Below are 26,608 nucleotides of genomic sequence, written 5' to 3' on the forward strand. Positions count from 1 at the left end.
TAGAAGAAAACCTAGGAAGTACCTTTCTAGACATTGGCCTTGGCAGACGTGACTAAGTCTGCAAAAGCAACTACAACAAAAACAGAAATTGACAAGCAGGATCTAATTAAACTAAAAAGCTTCTGCACAACGTAGGAAACTATCAACAGCATAAACAGGCAACCTACAGAATAGGAGAAAATATTCACAAACTAATTATCCAACAAAGGCTCAATACCCAAAATCTATAAAGGAACTTAAGCAATTCAACAAAGAAGAAATAATCCCATTAAAAAGTGGATAAAGGAAATAGCCAATTCTCAAAGGAAGACATACACACAGCAAACAAACATATGAAAAAATGCTTAATATCACCAATCATTAGAGAAATGCAACTCAAAACCACAGTGACATACTATCTGACATCAGTCTGAGCATACATTATTAAAGATTCAAAAACAATGGATGCTGGCAAGGCTGCAGAGAAAAAAAAAAAATGCTCATGCACTGTTGGTGTAAATGTTTATTAGTTCAGTCACTGTGGAAAACAGTTTAGAGATTTCTCAAACAACTTAAAAAACAGAACTACCATTAGACCCAGGAATCCCATAACAGCATGTTTACTCAAAGGAAAATAAGTCATTCTATCAAAAAGACACATGTACTTGTATGTTCATCATGGCACTATTCACAATAGCAAAGACATGGAATCAACCTAACTATCCATCAGTGGTGGACTGGATGAAGAAAACGTGGTACATAAACAACATTGAATACCATATAGCTATAAAAAGGAACAAAATCATGTCCTTTGCAGCAACATAGTTGCAGCTCCATTAATCTAAGCTAATTAACACAGAAACAGAAAACCAAATACCACATGTTCTCTAAGTGGGAGCTGAACATTGAATACATATGGACATAAAGATGAGAACAATAGACACTGGGGACTACTAGATAGGGGAGGGAGGTGTGGGGAGTGAGGGGTGAAAAACTCACTATGCTATGGTTACTACCTGAATGACAAGGATCTTTCATACAATATACCCATGTAATGAACTGCATGTGCACTCCCTGAACCTAAAAGCAATTTTTGTAAATGATGCATATGAGCCATAACAATAAAAAGTACATTTTAAAGTAACTGTAGGTTGTTTGCATGAGTTTACATAGTGCAATCAGTATTATTTCAATATTAAAACCATAATCAGAGGCCACGGGTGCAGTAGTTCACACCTGTAATCCCAGCACTTTGGGAGGCTGAGGCAGGCGGAGCACGAGGTCAGGAGTTCGAGAACAGTGTGGCCAATATGGTGAAACCCTGTCTCTACTAAAAATACAAAAATTAGCTGGGGGTGGTGGTGGGCACCTGTATTTCCAGCTACTCGGGAGGCTGAGGCAGAAGAATCGCTTGAACCTGGGAGGCAGAGGTTTCAGTGAGCTGAGATTGTACCACTGAACTCCCAGCCTGGGTGACACAGTAAGATTCCATCTCAAAAAAAAAAGAAAAAAAAAATCAGAAATCAACAAATAAAAGGGACTACCAGTATCCTGTTAGCTTTCAAATCCCTAAACTATTAAATTCCTCTCAGGGAGTGACTCAATATAGAAAAACACAATATTTTTACATTAAAGACAAATTGATACAACTATTTGCATACTCTGCATTCAGGTAAGTATTTATAATCATGCATTAAGGTCATCACTTTGTAAAATTTTAGAATTAGAAGGTCTCTTACAAGTCATTGTGATAGACTGAATATTGGTGCAAAATATATACATGTTCTAATCCCTGGAACCTGTAAATGTTACCTTAAAAGGCAAAAGCATATTGCAAATGTCATAAAGATCTTCAGTGGGGGTTAAGATTAAAGATCTTAACTTAATCCCCACTTAAAAAAAGGAGATTATCCCATGGGCTCTAAATGTAATCACAAGTGTCCTTATAAGAGAGCAGCTGAGGGAAATTTGACTATAGAAAATGAGAATGCAATTCAAAAACAGAAGCAGAGATTGGAGTGATACAACCATAAGCTAAGGAATACTGGCAACCACCAGAAGACAGAAGAGGCAAAGAATAGATTCTCCTCCGGGCCCTCTTAAAGACATTGGTCCTGCTGATGCCTTGATTTTAGCCCTGTAAGACTCACTTGGGGCTTCTGGCCTCCATAGCCAAGAAAATTAATTTCTATTGCTTTAAGCCACTAAATATATAATTTTTACAACATTAGTAGGAGACTAATACAGTCAATCTATTAGTGCTCAAATTTGCTGGTAAGTGACAGTATTCTTTTAAGATCTCCATCATTTTTCTCGGGAAGTGAAGGGAGAAAGGAAAAACTCTATAATATGTTGACATATTTAATTTTATTAAATGAGTCATGAGCATTTTTTTCTACCAGAAATGATCACATATTCTATTTGTGATACATAAATTATACCAATGGTTAAAATTAAAATGCTGAATAAGGTGAATAAAGGGAACTTCTAAACATTTTCTATGAATATCCTGCCTTCAGGAGATGGAGATTAAGTGTCAAACTATTTGGAAAATTTCTGAGAGAATATCATTGTGTGACATTGGAAGAAAGGAAAGTAAAAGCCATACAAAATATATTTAGGTTCAGATTAATTTGTGCTAAATAGTGGACCAGAAGATAGTTTTTGTTTTCTTTCTTAAATATTAATACATTTATCTTCCTTAGGAAATATAAATCAGATGCATTGATAGTAACAAAACCCTCACTTATTTGAATTAGTTAAAAATAATTGAAATTATGGTCAAAAAGAGATGAGATCCTGAAGGGAGGTGGCTCTCACATATAAATGCATGGACAGGGAGTTTTAAAGGAAGACAGTGCAAGTCAAGGAGTCTAATCATTAAGTACATCTTTTCTGTTCTCAAATGAGGCTTCGTGACTTAATCAAACAACTTCTAATTTCTTCTTAGAAAAAGTTACTGAAAATCAGAACCCAGAAAAAGTCAAATCATGGTTTGAGAGAGGTTGTAAGTATAAAATCTATCAAAAGACACATCCATCACAAGCAAGAATATTTGGATCATAAAAGCAGAAACAGAAACTAAAGAATGGGGGATACACAATGTTACCACCATTTTATTCTTTGTCCATATTTAAAAGCCTCTTATCCTTTTCTTAAGGACCCTGTATTAAATCATGCTTGATTTCATAAAATCATGTAGGTGGACTAGGCACTCTCAGTAAATAGTTAAAATATAAAAACCGTAGAAGAATAGACTAACTGAAAGAATATGGGTAGCAGAAACAGGTGTTTTTGTGATCTTTAGACAATTTAATTGCAACATGCCTAATCATTAACTTTTTGCTGCAAATAAGTAAAAACCTGTCAGAACATCACTGTTTGATAAAAATTTAAGAATCACTGTCTTAAAATAATCAAGATCTAATCAACCTCTTCATTTGATACACAACCCAGCTGTCAACCTGAGAGATTGAGTGGCTTGCTGAAATCACCCAGGTAATCAGTAGCAAATTCTGGACACGAAGCCAAGTCTCCTTATTTCCAGTCTACTAATGGTAGTTTCTTTCTATTATACTTTACAAATGTGTTTGTGAGTAAGATAGGTCAAGATTAAATATAAATATTTGGCAAATTTGTGAATTTAGGCTTGTTTATATTTTCATCATGAAACACACTTACCTTTTTATTTTGGGTATGGCTTTCTCATGAAAACATTTACAAACTCCAAAGTATTTACTATGATTTCTGATTTATAAACTGCCAACGTAACAATGTATCTGAATATGGCTTGTGTTTTGAAATGCTAAGTAGTAAACTTAAAAATACTCAGTGAGATTCCTACCATCTTCATTTCACACTACCCAGGGACATTACTTATTTGAGTCAATCCTATCCATCAGTTAGTACAATAACAGAAAAGCACGGCAAGCATTTGATTCATAATTTTATGCATTGTACTTTACTGTAACAGGTGCTTAGTCCTTGGGCATAAAATAAACTTGCAAAGTCCTCCTAAATGGATCAAAATTCATTATAAAGTAAAAGTCATAAATAATTTTGTAGGTAAACAGAAAAAAGACAGGAACATACAGAGAATGAGTCAATAGTTTTAAAATTATTACTATGCAAACAAGTACCTGTAGTCACTAGGGAGATTAAGTAAGACCTTGATGCCAGGGAATACAATATTTTGAGGGGTTAATAAGAACATAACTTTTAAAATATTACTAATACTCTACACCAGACAACTTTGCTTTCAAAAGTAACAAAATATATTCTCATACAGGTTTAAATAAAATAACTATTTTTTCTATTTCATTCACTTTAAAAATAATTAGCATAACTGTTAATTTCAATGTTTACCTGAAAGAATGCATCCTTTCGACTTAGAGGTATGCTCATGAAAAGTGTCACATAACTTTCTGAAATTCTATCGAACAAGCAATCTTGGTTTTCTCTGTCAGGCTTAAAAAAATGTGTGAAATTAAAGTCAATATTACAATTTAAAACTGGAATTTGTTTACATGATGACAGCAATTTTATTTATTTTTATGAGCAGATCAATTGGTATAGGAGAATCAGCATGGGTTTTGGCATAATGCAGACCCAAATTTTAACACTGGCTGTTTTGCATTAGCTGTATTACCCTGGGCAAGTTAATTAAGTCCCAGGTTTCTCATCTGTCAAATGTAGGTAATATATACTTATTTTAAAAGAGTGTAGTAAGATTAAGAACAGGGATCATATTTTTGCAACTTTGTATTTCAAGGCCTTAGCACAGCACCTGACAACAAAAAGCATGCAAACATTTGATGAGTTAATTATCCTTGCATTCCAGGAATAAATCCCATTGGTTATGGTGTATAATCCTTTTAATATGCTGTTGCTTTTGATTTGCTGGTATTTTGTTGAGGATTTTTGTGTCAAAATTCGTCATAAAAGATATTGGTAGTTTCTGTTATTTTTATTGTAGTGTCTTTCTTGGGCTTTAGTATCAGAGTAACACTTTCTAACTCACAGGTTGAGTTAGAAAGTGTTTCCTCTTCAACTTTTTGAAAGAGTTTCAGAAGGACTGGTGTTTATTCTTTAAATGTTGGTAGAATTCCCCAGTGATGCCATCTGGTACATCTGGTACAGGGCTTTTCTTTGATGGGAGGTTTTTGATTACTGATTCAATCTCCTTAATAGTTATAATGTTTAGATTGTCTATTTCTTTGTGATTCTATCTTGTTAAATTGTATGTTTCTAAGAATGTGTCCACTTCAACTACATTATTCCAATTTGTTGGCATATATTAGTTCACAGCACTTATAATCCTTTTTAACTCCATTAAACTGAAAATATTGTCCCCACTTTCATTTATAATTTTAGTAATTAGTCTTCCCTATTTTTTAATAGTCATTCCAGCTAAAGGTTTGTCCATTTTGTTCTTCTCAGAGACAGAACTCCTAGTTTTGTTAATTTTTTTCTGTTTTTCTATTCTTCACTTCATTTATCTCTGTTGCAATATTTATTATTTCCTTCCTTCTGTTAACTTAGGATTTAATTTGTTCTGTTTCCGGTTACTTAATATGTGAGATGGTGTGGTTGATTTCAGATCTTTCTTCTTTGATTTTTAATGTTTTATTAATTTTAATTTATAAATCATAATTGTATGTATAGGGTACAATGTATCATTTTGATATATGAATACAATGTGAAATGATTAAATCAAGCTCCTTAATGTATCCATTATCTCAGTTACTTATAATTTGTTGAGGTGAGACATTTAAAATTTACTTTTAGCAATTTTGAAGTATATAATATAGTACTATTAACTGTAGTGACCACGTTGTGCAACAGGTCTCAAAGTTATTCCTCCTGTCTCACTGAAACTCTTTACCCTTTGAACATGTGCCCATTCCCAGCCTTCAGCTCAGCCTCTGTAACTACTGCTCTGCTCTCTACTTCTCTGAGTTCAACTTTTTTAGATTCCACATGTAAGTGAGATCATGTGATGTTTATCTTTATAAGCCTGGCTTATTCCACTTGGCAATACGTCCTCCAGGTTCATTCAGGCTGTCATGAATGTTAGGATTTCCTTTTTTAAGGCCCAAAAATATTCTACTGTGCATTTACACCACATTATCCATTCATTCATTGACAGACAATTAGGCTGATTTCCATGATGGACACTTAGGTTGATCTCCTGTCTTAGCTATTGTGCTGCAATGAATGTGGACAGAGAGATATCTATTTGACATATTGATTTCAATTCCTTTGGATGTATACCCAGAAGTGGGATTACTGGAGCATGTAGTAGTTCTATTTTTAGTTTTTGAGAAATCCATACTGTTTTCCATATTAGCTGTAGTAATTCACATTTCCAACTGTATACAAGTGTTTCCTTTTCTCCATATCCTCACCAAAACTTGTTATCTTGCATCTTTTTTGATAATAGCCATGTGAGATAACATCTCATATATCAAACAGGTGTGTGAGATGACATCCCATTGTGGTTTTGGTTTGTATTTCCCTAATGATTAGTGATGTTGAGCATTTTTTCACATACTGTTCACATAACTATTTTTATGTCTTCCTTTGAGAAGCATTTGATTAGAGCCTTTGCCCATTTTAAAAATTTTATCAAATTATTTTTATCAAATTTGAAACATATTATTTACTGTGGTCACCATGCAGTATAACAGATCATTAAAACTTATTTCTCTGGTGTAACTGAAATTTTGTATCATTTGATCATCGCACCTTTCCCCATTTCTCCCACCCTCAGCCTCTGGTAACTACCTTTCTGCTCTCTGTTTCTATGAAATTGACTTTTTTAGACTCCACATGTGAGATCATACAGTATTTGTCTTTCTGTACCTGGCTTATTTCAGTTAGCAAAATATCCTCCAGTTCCATCTATGTTGCTGGAAATTACAGAATATCCTTGTTTTTAAAGGTCATATAGTAATCCATATAAACTATAAACCATATAAACTATATATACATAGTATATATATTTGCGAAATATATTTGTGATGGATTACTATCTATATTTTAATATATATATTATATATTATATATACCAAATATATATAGTATATATATATTTATATACCAAATCTTCTTTATCCATTCATCCATTGATGGACATTCAGGTTGCTTTCATGTCTTGGCTATGTGATTAATGCTAAAATGAACATGAAAGTGCAAATCTTTTCAACACAGGAATTTTAACTCCTTTGGATATAAACAGAAACGAGATTGCTAGATCTTACGGTGATTCTATTTTCAGTTTTTTTGTGGAAACTTCATACTATTTTCTAAAATGACTGTACTAATTTACTAATTTACTTTGTTTCTTTTAAAATCAGGTTGCTTTCCTGCTATTAAGTTGTTTAAATTGCTTATATATTTCAGACATTAACCCCTTATCAGATATATGGTTTTCAAATGTTTTCTCCCATTCTACAGGTTCTCTCTTCAATCTATTGACTGTTTGCTTTGCTGTGCTGAAGCTTTTTAGTTTTATGCAATTCCATTTGTCTATTTTTTGCTTTTATTGCCTGTACATTTGGCTTCATATTCAAAAAATCATTGTACAAACCAATGTCATGGAGCTTTTCCTGTTTTCTTCTAGTAGTTTTACAGTTTCAGATCTTATATTTAAGTCTTTAATTCATGCTGACTTGATTTTTGTAAATGGTGTGAAATAAGGGCTCAATTTCCTTCTTCTGCATGTGGATACTCAGTTATCCCAACAATAGTTATTGAAGACTGGCCATTCTCCATCATGTGTTCTTGGCACCTTTGTTGAAAACCAATTAATTGTAAATGTGTAGATTTATTTGGGGGCTCTCTTTTCTGTTCTATTGGTATATGTGTCTGTTTTTATGTCAATTCTCGTTGTTGTTTTTTACTACAATACTACAGCATTATAGTATATTTTTGAAGTTAGGTAGTCTGATACTTCAAGCTTTGTTCTTTTTGCTCAAGATTGCTCAGACTATTCAGGATTTTCTGTAGTTCCATATAAATTTTAGGACTGTTTTTTTCTATCTCTGTGAAAACACCACTGGAATTTTGTTAGTGATTGCATTGATTCTGTAGGTTGCTTTGGGTAGTAAAGACATTTTAATTAAACTAATTCTTTCCATCTATAAACACAGGATATCTTTCCATTTATTTGTGTCATCGTCAATTTCTTTTATCAGTGTTTTATGTTTCTAGTATACAGATTTCTCACCTCCTTGGTTAAGTTTAAATCTAAGTATTTTACTTTTTGTTATTACTATTGTAAACGGAATTGTTTTCTTGATTTCTTTTTTGTATAATTCATTGTAACTGTACAGAAATACTACTAATTTTTGAATGTTGATTTTGTATCCTGCAACTTAATTCATATAATATTTCAAACAGTTTTTTGGGGGAATCTTTAGGATTTTCTGTATATAAGATGTTATTACAAACAGAGATATTTCACTTCTTCCTTTTCTATTAGGATACTTTTATTTCTTTCTCTGGCCTAATTGCTATGGGTTTCTTATTTTTTAATGTAAGAATTTACAGCTATAAATTTCCCTCTTTGCATTGCTTGTGCTACATCTCATAAGTTTTGGTATGTTGTGTTTTTGTTTTCATTTATCTCAAGGTATTTTCTGACTTCCTTTTTGATTTCTTCTTTGACCCACTGGTTGTTCAGGAACAATAGGAACTCAATATATTAATGGGAGTATAAAATTGTATATTCACCTGGAAAAACAATGTGACATTTTCTCATTAAGCTGATCATTTTCATACCAAACAACCCCATAATTCCTTTCCTTCTGTATATGTCTTATACCTTCTGTTTGAGAGCTGGGCATCTTTCATAGGCCTGTAGAAACTGAGGTACATAATATTTATGCTTGGGAATAGGCATTCCTCTTCCTTTGCTAAGCCTTTAGGAGCTTGACTCAAATAAGTTAACTAACGAGCTGTATTTGGGTTTTGTTTCTTCTATGGTCACTCTCAGTGAAACAGAGGCTTCAGTCTGCTCTTGTGCTACCTCATTTTTAGAATTCTGGAATAACCAACTTTTGGCCTAATTGAGTTTCTTTGTCTTCTCTTTTTAATGTTATTAATTTTCTCTCTGGTCTTTATTATTTTATTTTCTTCTGCTTTCCATAGGTTTGGTTTTTTTTTTCTTTTTCCACTTTCTTAAGGTAGAAGCTGAACTTCCTCTTTTTGGAGAACTTCCTCTTTTTTCTAATGTAGGCATTTTAATTCTATGATTTTCTCTCTAAATACTGCTTTAGTTATATCTCACACATTTTAATCTGTGTTTTCATTTTCATTTAGTTCAAAAGAATTTCTGATTTCCTTATTGATTCCTGATTTGATCCATGGTTACTGAGAATTGTATTCATTTCCAAATATTTGGGGATTTTTTAGATATCTGTTATTATTTTATAATTCCATTTTGATCTGAAAATACTGTGTTTGACTTGAATTCTTATAAACTTATTAGGATATTTTCCTAGCTCAGAATATAGTTAATCTTAAATGTTTAATGTGGACTTGAGAAAAATGTATATTCTGCTGTTATTGGGAGGTGCTATGATTTGAATGTGTCCCCCAAAGTTCATGTATTGAAAACTTGATCCCCAGTGCAGTGGTGTTGGGAGATGAGGCCTAATGGGAGGTGTTTGGGTCTTGGGGACATTACCCTCATGAACAGATTATGCCATTATCACAGAAGTGTGTTTGTTATCATAGGAGGGGCCCTCTTGCTTGTTCCCTCTCTCATCTTCTACCTGCTGCCAAGGGATGATGTAGGAAAAAGGCCCTCACCACATGCTGGCCCCTCTATCTTGGACTTCCTAGCCTACTGTGAGTCAATTCATTCTGTCCATTATAAATCACCATTCTGTTATATTCTGTTATTGTAGCACAAAACCAACTAATACAGGAGAGATGTTTAATAAATGTCAATTATGTCAAGTTGCTTGAGAGTGTTGTTTAAGCCTTCTATATCATTCTGTATCCTTACTAATTTTCTGTATATTCTACCAACTATTCAAAGAAGGGACTGAAGTCTCTATACATATTGATTTGTGTATTTCTTTTTAAAGTATTACAAGTTTTTATTAAATGCGTTTTGAAGCATTTGTATTAGGTGCATAAATACTTGGAATTGTTAAGTCAGGTTGATGAGTTAACCACTTCAGCATTATAAAATTACTTTCTTTATCTGTGGTAACATTCTTTGCTTTGAAATCTACTTTATATGATGGGTTAAAAAAAAATTGACTTTATAAGTTAAATGTCTTTATTTTATTGTTGTTTGGAGGGGAATGATGCACTTTCCAGGTACTTGTCTTTTTTGTAGTCAAGGTCCCAAGAGCTATTTTTTTAGAACATTAAGGGTATTATAATATTATTACTGAAATTCTTCTAGTAAAACACAGTTTCATGTGCTGCTTATTTCTTCTCTTATTGATTCCCAGATACCACATCTGATATGGTTTGGCTGTCTCCCCAACCAAATCTCATCTTGAATTGTAATCCCCACATGTTGAGGGAGGGACCTGATGGGAGGTGACTGGATCATGGGAATGGTTTTCCCCATGATATTCTCGTAATAGTGAGTTCTCATGAGATCTGTGGTTTAAAAAATGTGGCACTTTCCCCTCCCTTTCTCTCTTTCCTGCCTCCCTGTGAAGAAGGTGCCTGCTTCCCTTTTGCCTTCCACCATGATTGTAAGTTTCGTGAGGCCTCCACAGCCATGTGGAAATGTGAGTCAATTAAATCTCTTTCCTTCATAAATTGCCCAGTCTTAGGTGGTTCTTTATAAGAGTGTGAAAACAGACTAATACACCTTCTTTATCTGTTCAATCCTAATCAGAATTCTCACCCTTCTGATTCTGGATCTTCTGATTAAAAATCTGACTTAGACTCTAATTATATAATATGTGATATATATTATGATATATATAATATATGAAGTCTAATTTCAAAGATCCAGAATCTTTTGAAATCTATATTAAAGTTTTAACTCCTCTGAAAGAACTCTAGACTTCAAATAGGATTTCTAATGTGTGGAATGCTCAAAAACTCATCTCTGTAGTTGCATCCAGAAAAGCATTTTTGTACTAGACTTATCTCTACTGAAAAATTAATTAAGCAAAAAATCAACTTAAAAAGAAAGTTTTAAAAATCACTATACCCTGAACTTATGGAGAAACCACCACCAAAAGGAGTCATGCAAAAGAGCAATGGAGGCTTCTGAGAGAAAATGAGTCTTCCAGATTTTAAAAACTCTTTCCTATGGAAAAAAACAAAAGAGAGATGCATGGAGATTAAAATATATTACAAAACATGTTAATGTAAATAGGCTTTATAAAGAGTATGCTTTCAATGCTTACAGATCAGCACTGTCCAACAGAAATTTAACATGAGCCACATACATGTTAAATTTTCTTGTAGTCACATTAAAAAAGTAAAGAGTGAAATTAATTTTAGTGACATTTTATTTAATCAAATATATTTAAAATATTTCAACACATAATTTTTATAAAAATTATTTAAATATTTTGCATTCCATTTTTGGTACTAGGCATTTGAAATATGGTATATATTTTTGATAGCATATCTCAACTTGAACACTACATTTTCATCAGAAGTACTAGATTAATATTTAGACTTCATAGAATACATGTTTGTAATTTTGTTCCAAGCATAATTAAAAGCATTTTAATAACTAAATGAAATTTAGTTTTTAGATTTATATATAAAGTAGTTACAAGAAATACAATAAAAAATTCAGCTCCTCAGTCATACTAGCCACATTTCATATGCTCAATAACCATATTTGGCTAGTAGATATTGAAAGGACAACCAAGAACAGCAAACATGTAAGATTCATGCCATTATTTCCACCTTTTCCACTGAGGACAAATATAAACAATCATGGACTTCTATTCCAATAAGCCCCTATCCTGAGCCTGTCTAGTGTTCTTTCTAAGCAAACAATTAATCAAAATTGGATTAAATGGCAATGTATCCATTTAATCATGGATAATTTAATCATGGAGGGCAAAATGACCAGTTTTACCAGGTAACCATCTTATCCTCATTTTAGCCCTGGTATTCACTGGTTATTGATCTAATGACCTCCCAACACCTGCAGTTTCCCATCGTTTGGTTACCCTATAGGGATACTACCCAAAAATTCCCACAGACACTTGGAGACTCAAAAGAAACACCCAGAAGGGTTGTGAAGAAGGGCAGTCACAACTTATTTCAGGATCAAAAATGATCAGGCTAAAACATCCTGAGCTGACAGAGCAGGAACAGACAAGAAGGAAAACACACCTGTTACGGTTACATGCCAAGCCAGTGTACACTAGCAACCTCAGGGTCCCAAAGCAGTAACACAGAGTTTAAAACATTCTTTTCTGGTAATCAGTGGGTTAGACACATCACTTGTCTTTCTTGCCAAATTTAATGCCCAAAGGATCAAATCTTGCTAAACACTTAATTTCTCATAGCTTTAAATATAGGTCTGATTCATTAAATCATACTGTCAAAATTTATCCTACAATAAAATGAAATATTTACGTACATCAAAATTATGGGCTTTTAAAATAAAAAGATAAATTCGTTCAGCATCCAAATGTCTGGGTAGCTTAGTAAGTTCATTTGCTTTGAATCCTGTGAAGCTGCAACCCTAGAAAGAGGAAAATATAACAGGAGAGTAAATATTTCACTCTTCTCAATATAGTAGACTTGTATAACTACAGAAGACCAATATTTAACTATCACTCATTAACATAATTATTTTACTTCTTTTTACTAAATTAACTAAAAATTATATATCCCATCAAAGAAACACCTTCGGCCGGGTACGGTGGCTCACGCCTGTAATCCCAGCACACTGGGAGGCTGAAGTGGGTGGATCACTTGAGGTCAGGAGTTCGGGACCAGCCTGGACAACATGGTGAAACTCCATCTCTATTAAAAATACAAAAATTAGCTGTGCATGGTGGCATGCACCTGTAATCATAGCTACTTGGGAGGCTGAGGCAGGAGAATCACTTGAACCTGGAAGGCAGAAGTTGCAGTGAGCCAGCGTTGCACCACTGCACTCCAGCCTGGACCACAGAGTGAGGCTCCATTCCCCACACCCCCTGCAAAAAATAAAGAAAAACCTTCATATGTTCTGCTTCTCTGAAATTAAAAACCCTGGTACATTCATATGCCATACCTAAAATAAAAACAAAATTGTATTTCAGAACTAATTTTGACATAAACTCAAATGATCAAGACTTTTAGCTAGACTACCCATAAATAAATAAAGACTAGGCAGAAAGAGAAAGCTTCTATACCTGTTTCCAACCCTCTCCTCTGATACCTCTCTCTATATTTAGAGCTATATTTATATTGTTGTAAACGTTATTTTAGTCCTACATAATACACTTGATATACAATCTGGCAGAACAGAAATTTTAAGTACCTCTATATTCTTCTCTGTCTCCATTTCATCTGAAAGCTGGAAAACATTTTAAATAAAATCTTTAAAACTAAATTAAAGAAATTTACATTTAGTAAATTTGTTCAGTTAATTAGTATGCATAGATAAATATAGATACGTGTGTGTGTGTGTGTATATATATATATATATATATTTTTTTTTCTACAGAGGCCTAAAATACTATTGCTGTGTTTAATACCAGAAATTCAAAGATGACCCTTGCCCTCAAACTAGTTATGGTTCAAAAATGGAATCAGATACATACACAAACAAAACAAATAGAGATAAGGGCTGTAATAAACAAACTACTTATTACAGTTAGGTTCCTGGGAAATAGACTCTCTGGGGAAGTTTAGTGTTCAGAATGTTTATTGCGAATGCCTTTGGAATCAATGCCTTTGGCAGTCAAGGGAAGAGGCAGGATTGGGCAGATGGAGAAATTAGCTATGATGGAGGCCTAATAACCACAACTGGCTCGAAGAAGAGTTCTAGAGCTGAAAGTACCGATCATAGTTGTCCCTGGACTGAAATAGCCAAGCCTTTCTGCTCCAACTTGAGCAGTCACTGGATGGTTCCTGGAAATAAGCTTCCTCAGAAAAGGAAGTTCTCTGGAGGTCAGGAAACCAATGAAGGGACTGACAGTTGAAGGGTGTCCCTTAACAGCACTCTTAGCCTCTAGAGCACAGATCCTTCTTTGAAAGGGAATCCGGGTGGCAAATTTTAATGTCTACTACACTGCTTTATACACATAGATTAGTTTTTCATCATCTAGTCACGTTTATATATATATAAAACATATATAATATACATATACTATAGACAGACATAGATAGCAGGTTAATTTCCACATTCTTACTCCAATAATAACTAAGCTTACAGGTAAGTTTTACACACACAATACCACACATATACACATAATACACATACACATATTTTAGAAAGGAGATGACATATGACATATAAAACAAATTGGAAAGAATGATGTATTGCTTCCAGAAAGAGGATCGTATTATTCTCATTTTTTAAAGTGTACACAGGAATAAGAAAGAGAGACTTTTTAGGAAAAATGAGATCAAATATGATTGAAAAGAAGGCTATGTGCTTGAAAGTTATAGATCAATAAAGATGGGGTCAGAAATGGGACTATATTAAAATAGGAGTCTTCTGTACAACAAAGGAAACAATTAACAGAGTGATGAGACAACCTGTGTAATGGGAGAAAATATTTGCAAACCATTTATTTAATAAGAAACTAATATCCAGAATATATTAGTATTCAAGGAACTAGAACAACTCAACAGCAAAAATAAACAACAAATAATACCATCAAAAAGTGGGTAAAGGATCTGAATATACATTTCTCAAAAGAAGACATACAAATGGCCTATGAAAAACGTTCAACATCACAAATCATCAGAGAAATGCAAGTCAAACCCACAATGAAATATCATCTTATCCAAGTTGGAATGGCTATTACCAAAAAACAACAAATGCTAGTAAGGATGAAGAGAAAAGAGAATTCTTATAATACTATTGGTGGGAATGTAAATTAGTACAGCTATCATGGAAAACAGCACAGAGGTTTCTCAAAAAACTAAAAATAGAACTATCATACAATTAGTCCAGCAATCCCGCTACTCATTGTCTCTCCAAAAGAGAGGAAATCAAAGGGATACCTGCACTCTCAGGTTTACTGGAACACTATTCACTACAGCTAAGGTATAGAACCAACCTAAGTTTCCATCAAAGGATAAATAGATAAAATGTGGTATATATACACAATGGAATATTATGTAGCCATTAAATGAATGAAATCCTGTCATTTGCAGCATTATGGATAAAACTGGAGGTTGTCTGTTAAGTGAAATAAGACAGGCACAGAAAGACAAGTATTATGTGTTCTTACTCATATGTGGGCACTTAAAAAGTTTATCTTGTGGAGGTATAGAGTAGAATGGTGGTTACCAGAGGTTGTGAGAAGGGTGTTGGGGGAGTGGAGGGGATTAAGAGAGGTTGGTTAATGTGTAAAAACATATAGTTATTTAGAATGGTTAAGTTCTACTGTTTGATAGCATAGTAGGGCAACTATAGTTAGCAACGATGTCTTATATATTTCAAAACATCTATAAAAGAAGATTTGAAATATTCCTGACACAAAAATGATAGCTATTCTAAATAACCTGATTTGATCATTACACATTGCATGCATGCATCAAAATATCACATGTACCCTATAAATGGGTACAATGATTATGTATCAATAAAAAAGATGAAGTCAGATTTAATTAAATGTTAAGGTTAATCTCCAAGGTTTATTCTGCAGGAGGAAAAGAAACAGTGGAAGTTTTCAAGCAGCAGAGTTGCAGTAACAAAAACCATAGTTTTTGGTCATATAACCTGAAAAATGAGACCACAGAAATATAAATACATGTTAAAATTCTGATTGATAAATCCAATAAAACTTTTATATTAACAAAAAGAATAACTATTAAAACTTTTGTTAGTATAATTTACCTAAAGGCCATTTCAATAGATTTTGAAAAGTCATTTGATAAAATTAAGTAGTCAGAATTTTAAAACTTCTTTGAAAGGAGCATGCCTTGTAAATGTGAGGAAATACAGAAGAACCATTTGGCTGAGCAAGTGCCTAGCTACTAACCAGTATGTTTAAGCACCATCTACTGAATCACATCCCAAACTTCAATACTAAAAATATTGTGCAAATACATTTCCCAATAACACTAACGACAATAATTCAGCTACAAAAAAACACCCAAGACAAAGTCTCAGCCCTCTGAAAATATCCAGAAACAAAGTCAACTGACTACACTCAAACTACACCACAGTTAAAGGAACATCAGCCCACACAGATGAGAAAGAATCAGCACAAGAACTCTGGCAATTCAAAAAGCCAAAGTGTCTTTTTCCTCCAAATGACTGCACTAGTTCCACTAATGGTGCTTAACCAGGTTGAAATGACTGAAATAACAGGCAAAGAATTCAGAACACGGCTAGAAATAAAGATTATGAAAATTCAGGAGAAACTGAAACCGACTCCAAAGAATCTAAGAATTACAATAAAACAATACAGGAGCTGAAGGTTGAAATGATAATTTTAAGAAAGAACCAAACTGAACTGACAGAGCTGAAAAACACACTACAAGTATTTAATAATACAATCACAAGTATTAACAGCAGAATAGACCAAGCTGAGGAATGAATCTCAGACCTCAAAGATTGCTTCTCAGAAATAACTCAGTCACACAAAAATAAATAAAAAATAATGAACAAAACCTCTGAGAAATATGAGATTATGTGAAGAGATCAAATCTATACTCACTAGTGTTCCTGAAAAAGAGGGAGAGAAAAGGAACTTGTAAAACATATTTCAGGACATCATCCATGATAATTTCCCAAACCTCGTCAGAGAGGCCAACATTTAAATTCAGGAAACACAGACAGAACCCTTGTGAGATACTATACAAGATGACTATCCACAAGACACATAGTTATCAGATTCTCCAAGGCTGACACGAAAGAAAAAATATTAAATGCAGCTAGAGAGAAGGGCAGGTAAAACTACAAAGGGAACCTCACCAGGCTAACAGCAGACTTTTCAGCAAAAATCCTACAAGCCAGAAGAGATTGGGGGCCTATATTCAGAACTCTTTTTTTTTTTTTTTTTTTTGAGACAGAGTTTTGCTCTCGTTGCCCAGGCTGGAGTGCAGTGGCACAATCTTGGCTCACTGCAACCTCCCCCTCTTGGGTTCAAGTGATTCTCCTATCTCAGCCTCCCAAGTAGCTGGGATTATGCACCACCGCACCTAGCTAATTTTGTATTTTTAGTAGAGATGGGGTTTCACCATGTTGGTCAGGATGGTCTCAAATTCTTGACCTCACGTGATCCACCTGCCTCGGCCTCCCAAAGTGCTGGATTACAGGCTGAGCCACTGTACCCAGCTGTATTCAGTATTAAAAGGATGAGTTTGTGTCCTTTGTAGGGACATGGATGCAGCTGGAAACCATCATTCTTAGCAAACTATCACAAGAACAGAAAACCAAACACCACATGTTCTCACTCATAGGTGGGAACTGAACAATGAGATCATTTGGACTTGGGAAGGGGAACATCACACACCAGGGCCTATCAAGGGGAGGGGGGAGGGGGGAGGGATTGCATTGGGAGTTATACCTGATGTAAATGATGAGTTGATGGATGCTGACGAGTTGATAGGTGCAGCACACCAACATGGCACAAGTATACATATGTAACAAACCTGCACGTTATGCACATGTACCCTAGAACTTAAAGTATAATAATAATAAAAAAATAATAAATAAAAATAAATAAAAAAAAAAAAAAGAAATTCCAACTAAGAATTTCCTATCTAACCAAACTAAGCTTCATAAGTGAAGGAGAAATAAGATCTTTTTCAGATAAGCAAATGTTAAAGGAATTCGTTACCAACATACCTGCTTTGCAAGAGGTCCTTCAGTGAGTGCTAAATACAGAAACCAAAGACTGTTACTAGCCACCAGAAAAACATTATTTAAGTACATACACCAATGACACTAAAAAGCACCCACACAATCAAGTCTGCATAATAACCAACTAACAACAAGACGACAGCCCTAGAGGAACTGTCAGACCTGAGCTATACAAGGTCACCTTGCCCAAAAGATGGGGCCAGTCCATCTTGGGCACCCCATGGTCTGCTGGCCTCTCCCAGGGCCCCAGCCTGGCTGCACCTGCTTGCAGTACATACACCAGTGACACTATAAAGCAAACAAACAAATCTGCATAATAACCAGCTAATATCATGATGACAGGATCAAATCAACACATATCAATACTAACCTTGAATGTAAATGGGGGCTAAATACCCCCATTAAAAGGCACAGAGTGGAAAGCTGGATAAAGAACCAAGATGCATTAGTATGCTATCTTCAAGAGACCCATCTTGCATGCAATGACACACATAGGCTCAAAGTAAAGAAATGGAGAAAAATTTACCAAGAAACTGAGAAACAGAAAAAAGCAGGAGTTGCAATCCTAATTTCAGACAAAACAGACTTTAAACCAAAAAATCAAAAAAGACAAGGGAATTACATAACGGTAAAAGTCTCAATTCAACAAGAAGACCTAACTATTCTAAATATGTATGCACCCAAAACAGGAGCAACCAGATTCATAAAGTAAGCTCTTAGAGACCTTCAAAGAGACTTAGACTCCCATACAGTAATACTGGAAGACTTTTAACAGCCCACTGACAGTATTAGGACAGATCACTGAGGCAGAAAATTAACAAAGGTATTCAGGACCTAAACCCAGCACTGGGTCAAATGGACCTGGTAGACATCTACAGAACTCACCACTCCAAAATAATAGAATACACATTCTCATTGCCCACATGGGAAATACTCTAAAATCGATCACATAATTGGAAGTAAAACACTCCTCAGCAAATGCAAAAGAACTGAATTCATGACAGTCTCTTGGACTACACAGCAATCAAATTAGAAATCAAGACTAAGAAATTCACTCAAAACCATACAATTACATGGAAATTGAATAACCTGCTACTGAATGACTTTTAGGGAAAAAAAATGGAATTAAGGCAGAAATCAAGAAGTCCTTCGAAACTAATGAGAACAAAGATATAACATACGGCCGGGCGCGGTGGCTCAAGCCTGTAATCCCAGCACTTTGGGAGGCCGAGACGGGCGGATCACGAGGTCAGGAGATCGAGACCATCCTGGCTAACATGGTGAAACCCCGTCTCTATTAAGAAATACAAAAAACTAGCCGGGCGAGGTGGCGGGCGTCTGTAGTCCCAGCTACTCGGGAGGCTGAGGCCGGAGAATGGCATGAACCCGGGAGGCGGAGCTTGCAGTGAGCTGAGATCCGGCCACTGCACTCCAGCCCAGGCGACAGAGCGAGACTCCGTCTCAAAAAAAAAAAAAAAAAGATATAACATACCAGAATCTCTGGGGCACAGCTAAGGCAGTGTTAAGAGGGAAATTTATATCACTAAATGTTGACATCGCAAAGTCAAAAAAGATCTGAAGTTAACAACCTAACATCACAACTAAAAGAACCAGGGAACCAAAAGAAAACCAACCCCAAAGCTAGTAGAAGACAAAAAATAACCAAAATCAGAGCTGAACTGAAGGAGACTGAGGCACAAAAAAACATTAAAAAGATCAACAAATCCAGGACAACTCCTGTTTTTTGTTTTTTTTTAATAAACAAAATAGACTGCTAGCTAGACTAATAAAGAGGAAAAGAGAGAAGAATCAAATAAACACAATCAGAAATGATAAGGGAATAGGAGGTCAGAACAAAAGTTTACAGATCATAAAGACCTTGCTGATAAAACAGGTTGCAGTAAAGGAGGCAGCCAAAACCCACCAAAACCAAAATGGCGACAAGAGTGACCAACCTCAAGTCATCCTCACTGCTACACTCCCACCAGTGCCATGACAGTTTACAAATGACATGGCAATGTCAGGAAGTTACCCTTTTTGGTCTAAAAAGGGGAGGCTTGAATAATCCACCCCTTGTTTAGCATATAATAAAAAATAACCATAAAAATGGGCAACTAGCAGCCCTTTGGGCTGCTCTGTCTATGGAGTAGCTATTTTTTCATCCCTTTACTTTTTAAATGAACTTGCTTTCATTTTGCAAAAACATAAAAAAGAAATGATAAGGGGGATATCACCACTGACCCCACAGAAATACAACCATCAGAGAATACTATAAACGCCTCCATGCACATAAACTAGAAAATCTGGAAGAAACTGATAACCCTCCCAAGACTGAGCCAAAAAGAAACTGAATCCCTGAACAGACCAATAATGAGGTCTGAAATTGAATCAGTAATAAATAGCCTATCAACCTATTAAAGCCCAGGACCAGAAAGATTCACAACTGAATTCTACCAGATGTACAAAGAAGAGCTGATACCATACCTGCTGAAACTATTCCAAAAAATTAAGGAAGGACTCCTCCCGAACTCATTCTATGAGGCCAGCATCATCCTATTACTAAAACCTGGCAGAGATACAAGAAAAAAAGAGAACTACAGGCCAATATTCTTGATGAACATTGATGCGAAAATCGTCAACAAAATACTGGCAAATTGAATCCAGCAGTACATCAAAAAGCCTATCCACCACAATCAAGTAGGCTTTATCCTTGGGATGCAAAGTTGGATCAACATATGCAAATCAATAAATGCGATTCATCACGTAAATAAAACTAAAATAAAAATCTACATGATTACCTCAATAGATGCAGAAAAGGCTTTCGATAAAATTCAACACCCTTTCATGTGAAAAACTCTCATTAAACTACATATTGAAGGTATATACCTCAAAATAATAATAGCCATCTATGACAAACTTACAGCCAATGTCATAATAAATGGGCAAAAGCTGGAAGCATTCCCCTTGAAAACCGGCACAAGACAAGGATGCCCTCTCTTACCACTTCTATTGAACACAGTATTGGAAGCCCTAGTCAGAGCTATCAGGCAACAGAAAGAAATAAAGAAAGGAAGTCCAATAGACTTCCTTTCAGAAGTCCAAATAGAAATAGAAAGGAAGTCATAACACCCTGTTTTCAGATAACATGATCCTATACCTAGAAAACCCCATAGTCTCAAAGGCTCCTTAAGCTGATAAACAACTTCAGCGAAGTCTCAGGATACAAAATTAATGTATAAAAATCACTAGTACTCCTATATAACAACAACAGTCAAGCCAAGAGCCAAATCAGAAACACAATCTCATTCACGATTGCCACAGACACACAAAAATATCTAGGAATACTGCTTACCAGGGAGGTGAAAGATCTCTACAAGAACTACAAAACACTTCTCAAAGAAATCAGAGATGACACAAACAAATGGAAAAACATTCCATGCTCATGAACAGGAAGAATCAGTATCATTAAAATGACCACACTGCCCAAAGCAATTTGTAGATTCAATGCCATTCCTATTACACTACCAATCACATTCTTCACAGAACTAGAAAAGGCTATTTTTAAATTCATATGGAACCAAAAAAAGAGCTCAAATACCCAAGACAATCCTAAGCAAAAACAACAAAGCTGTTCATGCTACTTAACTACAAACTATTATAAACTACAGGGCTACAGCCACCCAAACAGCATGGAACTGGTACAAAAACAGACACATAGACCAATGGAACAGAATAAAGAACCCATAAATAAGGCCACATATCTACAACTATCTGATCTTTGACAAAGCCAACAAAAACCAGCAATGGGAAAAGGACTCTCTATTCAATAAATAGTGCTGGGATAACTGGCTAGCCATATGCAGAAGATTGAAACTGAACCCTTTTCTTGCACCTTATACAAAAGTTAACTCAAGATAGATTAAAGATCAAAATGTAAAACCCAAAACTATGAAAACCCTGGAAGACAACCTAGGTCATACCATTCTGGACGTAGGTATGGGCAAAGATTTCATGACAAAGATGCCAAATGCAATTGCAACAAAAGCAAAAATTGACAAATAGGATCCAATTGAACTAAAGAGCTTCTGCATAGCAAAATAAATTACCAACAGAGTAAACAACCAACCTACAGAATGGGAGAAAATATTTTCAAACTATGCATCTTACAAAGGTCTAATATCCAAAACTCATACGGAACTTAACTAGAAAAAAGCACATAACCCCATTAAAAAGTGGGCAAAAGGCAGGAACTAACAACTTTCAAAAGAAAACATATATGCAGCCAACAAACATGAAAAAAGCTCAACATCACTGATTAGAGAAGTGCAAGTCAAAACCACAATGAGATACCATCTCGCACCCATCAGAATAACTATTATTAAAAAGTCAAAAAATAACAGAAGCTGACGAGGTTGTAGAGAAAAGGGAATGCTTATAATACACAGCTTGTGGGAATATAAATTAGTTCAGCCACCGTGGGAAGCAGTTTGATGATTTCTGAAAGAACTCAAAAGGAATATATATCATTCTACCATAAAGACACATGTAAATATATGTTCACTGCAGCACTATTCACAATAGCAAAAGCATGGAATCAACCCAAATGCCCATCAGTGGTTGACGGCATAAAGAAAATGTGGTATATATACACCATGGAATACTATGCAGCCCTAAGAAACAACAAGATCATGTCCTTTGCAGGTATATGGATCCAGCTGGAGGCCATTATCCTTAGCAAACTAATGCAGGAACAGAAAAACAAATACTGCATGCTCTCACTTATAAGTGGGAGCTAAATTATGAGAACACATGAACTCACAGAGGGGAACAACAGACACTGGGGCCTACTGAAGGGTGGATGGCAGGGGGAGGCAGAAAATCAGGAAAAATAACTAATGGCCACTAAGTTTAACACCTGGGTGACAAAATAATCTGTACAACAAACCCACATGTCACAAGTTTATTTATATAACAAACCTGCACATGTACCCCTGAACTGAAAATAAAAGTTAAATTTTTAAAAATAAAGCATTAAATGAGATGGCTAGACCAATGGTGACACACAGTTTTTCTAGTTCTAACATTATATAATTTTAGAACATATTTTTAAAAAGACTAAGTATCTGAAAGTAATTCAAAAGACTTGCCATTTTTATCAAAATCTCAAAGATTTTAAAAATTGGCAAAGTAATCTAAAGGTCATCAAAAAGAATTAATTTTCAAAAGAAGAGGGCTGATAGGGGACCTGCACTACTAAGTATGATATAAATTATTAAATAACCAAAAAATGGAATAGTATACCTTGAAATAAGTCTTCAAATAACTTGTAGTTATGTGAAGATGCCAATACTCAATAATACTGAGTATGAAAAGAAGGTAAGCACAGCTATCTTTAAAACATAGAGATAGATGATAGATTGGTAACAGTAGACTAAAAGGACATTTACAAAAATGTTATCAGTGTTCATCTGTGGAAATGTGGTGTTTATATTTTCTGTGAAAATCCAATTTTCAAAGATGATAAAAACATAGATACATTACCATTATCTTTTTTTTCTTATGGTACTTCTTTAGAAATTCCCCATATCTTTCCAATTTTCTATAAGAACCTTTAAGAAAACAAGAATTCACAGTATATTATATATATGTACCTCCTCTAAAAATAAACAAAATTTTAAATACTTTAAATAAATTATATACAAAATTATTCAATGAAATCAATTAGCAATTTTGATAAGCATATGTTAATACACACTGTTAGCTGAATTAATAATTGGAATTATTACATAAAGTATATCTTGTTTCATTTTTCTGAAATATCATGTTCCAACTACCATGTCTGTGGCACTTACTCCTATGTCTAAAGTTTTACGTCAACCCCTCTCTCCTAAAAAAGTCCACATTTTTCAAATAGCTCAGCCACTTACACTTGGTTGTTTCATGGTCACCTTAATTTCAATAAAGTGCAGTACTGTGGAGCATGGCCCAGTGAGACAATATGGGGGGGGCTCTGAAGTCAGATAACCTAGATAGACTTGAATCCAAGTTCTGATATCTACATATTGAGGACAATACGTATATAAAACATTACCTTTTCTAGAAAACAGGAGGAAGATATAAAAGGATATGTTCACACTTTGCTTGTGTATATTTTATTTCATTACGAGATGAATTTATACGCACACACGGATGTCTGTATGTGGTATACAAGATATATACATGTGTGTGTATTTATATATACATACACAGAAGCTATATATAACTTTTATACATTAAAAAATATAAAATTTTAAAAATGTATAATTTAAATACAAAAATTTAAAAAGTTAATTTTGAAGTGTATTTAAACACATCTTCAGAATTACACAAATCTAAGTCCAAAAAAGAATATTAAATACCAAAATAATATAATGAATCTAATTTGATATCTAAAAATACTTTATAAGTACAATTAATATCATTTTCAAGACATCTATATGACAAATTTGCCCATTAAATCAAGAATAAGACAAGAATAAGTATTTAAAACTATTCTGGAAATGCTCATACAATTAGATAAGAAAAATGTTATACAAATATCGAAAAGTAAAAATTATCATTACTTGCTGTACGCTTTGTCATTCATGCAGTTATTCCATAGTGAATACCAGCGACTCCTACAAACTAGCCTGCGAGCCCATATAGGTTAACTATCACCCCTTTTACTTTCAGTTTTAGATATTTCTGTTCTATCCTGACCCTTGCTGATATGTTTGTTTCCAGTAGGAATATTAATTGATGCAATCTTGCTCTCCTGTTTTTGTAATACTCTGTACCTCCACTCCACTTTAACAAAAGCTTAACAGTTTAACAACTGTTTTAAGGCTTTGTTTTAGTAATACTTCCTTTGAAACCACATATTTATGTTCAACTAAAAAAATCTGTATTGAACCATTTTGAAATGAAGAGGTTTTAAAATAAGATATTTTTAAAATTTATTTTATACCTTGGAATTTCATTATTTATGAGATTACACACAAACACACACACACACAGACAACTGACCAACCATTACTTTACTAATACAAAAAATAAGGACTGGCCAGGTGCACTGGCTTATGCTTTTAATTCCAACACTTTTGGAGGGTGACTCAGGAGGATCACTCGAGGCCAAGATTTGGAGACCAGCCTGGGAAACATAGTGAGACTCCATTTCTATAAAAGATAAAAATAAATAAGGCTCACTTGTCTCAGAAATCATGCTTTTCCACTTAAATATTTTAGAGGTGTGGTTTTGCAAAATAAGTGAATATTCCTTTAATTTTGATTCCATGATCAAAAGTGCTTCAAATATTCGAGGAACATTTTCCCATAGGTGTGTATAAATTGAAACAAATGAACTATCTTCTTTTATTTTTTTCAGAGTGCATGACCATTCATCATCATCTCTAAAATGGATTTCCCTTGGCCAATAATCCTGCAAAAAATGTGAAAGAGAGAATACAGCTTAAGTCATTTTTAATGAATTTAAATAACAGAGTTCAAAACCAATGAGCTATAATTGAGATTTTATTCCACAGAATTGTTTTTAAATTACTTTTTAAAAATTTGAAACAATCACAAATATCATAAAAGTTACAAGTGCTTTACTAAAACTATTTTCCTGAATCATTTCAGAATAATTTGCTTATATGATAGCCCATCATCCTTTAAAACTTCAGTGTATAGTTCCGAAAACCAAAAACATTCTCCTACATAATAAATGCAACCATTAAAATCAGGAAATTGGCACTGATACATTATTTATATTTAATACAAAGACTCTACTTAAGTTTCAGTGGAACCAATTATGCCCTTTATAGCAAAAGAATCTAGTTCAGAATAAAAATGTTAGGTTTTGACTTCATGTCTCTTTGGTCCCTTTCAGTCTACGACTGTTCCATAGTATCTGTGGGGATGTGAAGGGAGAAGATTAGAAGAGATAATTTTAATTTATTTTCATTTATTTTCTAGTTTTATTAAAGCATAAAATTTTAAATATTTATGGTGCACAATGTGAAGCTTCGATAAATGTATACACTGTGCAATGACTGCCAAAAAGGTAATTAACATATCCATCACCTCGCACAGTTAACGTGTGTGTTGAGAACATTTAAGATCCACTCTTTTAGCAATTTTCAAGTACACAATACATTATTATTAACTATGATCATCATGCTGACCAATTGATCCCCAGAATTTATCTATTCTGTCTGAAACTTCCCACCCTTTAATCCATTTCTCCTTTTCTTTCACAAGCCCCAGTAAGACTCCATTCTACTTTCTGCTCCTATGAGTTCCATTTTTATACATTCCACTTATAAGTGAGATCATGACACAGTTTCCTTTTGGTGACTGGCTTATTTTTTACATAAGCTGGGATCCATGGCAAAGTTATGTGCTCAGTTCACTCTCCTTTCCCTTTCCCACATGAAAGGTATCTCTCTCCACACTGTTTTGCCCTTGCTTGGTAACTTGAAAATGTCCTTCCTAACCTCTTCAAGGTATCTTTTCTTATTTCTGTGCTACGCCTAGGACTCCCATATAGTGAAGGCTAGTAATATCTCAGCTGGATTCCTTAGCTCTTATAAAGGTCTTTTTCTTGCAAAGATAGTTGTTCAAATT

The 26,608-nt window shown here is 34.3% G+C and overlaps 1 protein-coding gene across 8 annotated transcripts in view; it reads right to left on the reverse strand.

The window, feature by feature from the left end:
* Positions 1-26,608, reverse strand: part of LOC101020448 (protein FAM227B) — a 290,771-nt gene that overhangs the window by 246,123 nt on the left and 18,040 nt on the right. For all 8 annotated transcript variants that reach the window (XM_031662518.1, XM_031662519.1, XM_031662520.1 and 5 more), the window contains 6 exons: positions 25,190-25,421; positions 23,507-23,574; positions 13,460-13,495; positions 12,569-12,673; positions 11,171-11,269; positions 4,345-4,446 (listed from right to left, as the gene is read on the reverse strand). In XM_031662518.1, coding sequence (XP_031518378.1) covers positions 4,345-4,446; positions 11,171-11,269; positions 12,569-12,673; positions 13,460-13,495; positions 23,507-23,574; positions 25,190-25,421 — 642 coding nt within the window. The remainder of the gene's footprint in view (positions 1-4,344; positions 4,447-11,170; positions 11,270-12,568; positions 12,674-13,459; positions 13,496-23,506; positions 23,575-25,189; positions 25,422-26,608) is intronic.

This window comes from Papio anubis, unplaced genomic scaffold (assembly GCF_008728515.1).
Source record: "Papio anubis isolate 15944 unplaced genomic scaffold, Panubis1.0 scaffold72, whole genome shotgun sequence".
Classification (NCBI taxonomy): domain Eukaryota; kingdom Metazoa; phylum Chordata; class Mammalia; order Primates; family Cercopithecidae; genus Papio; species Papio anubis.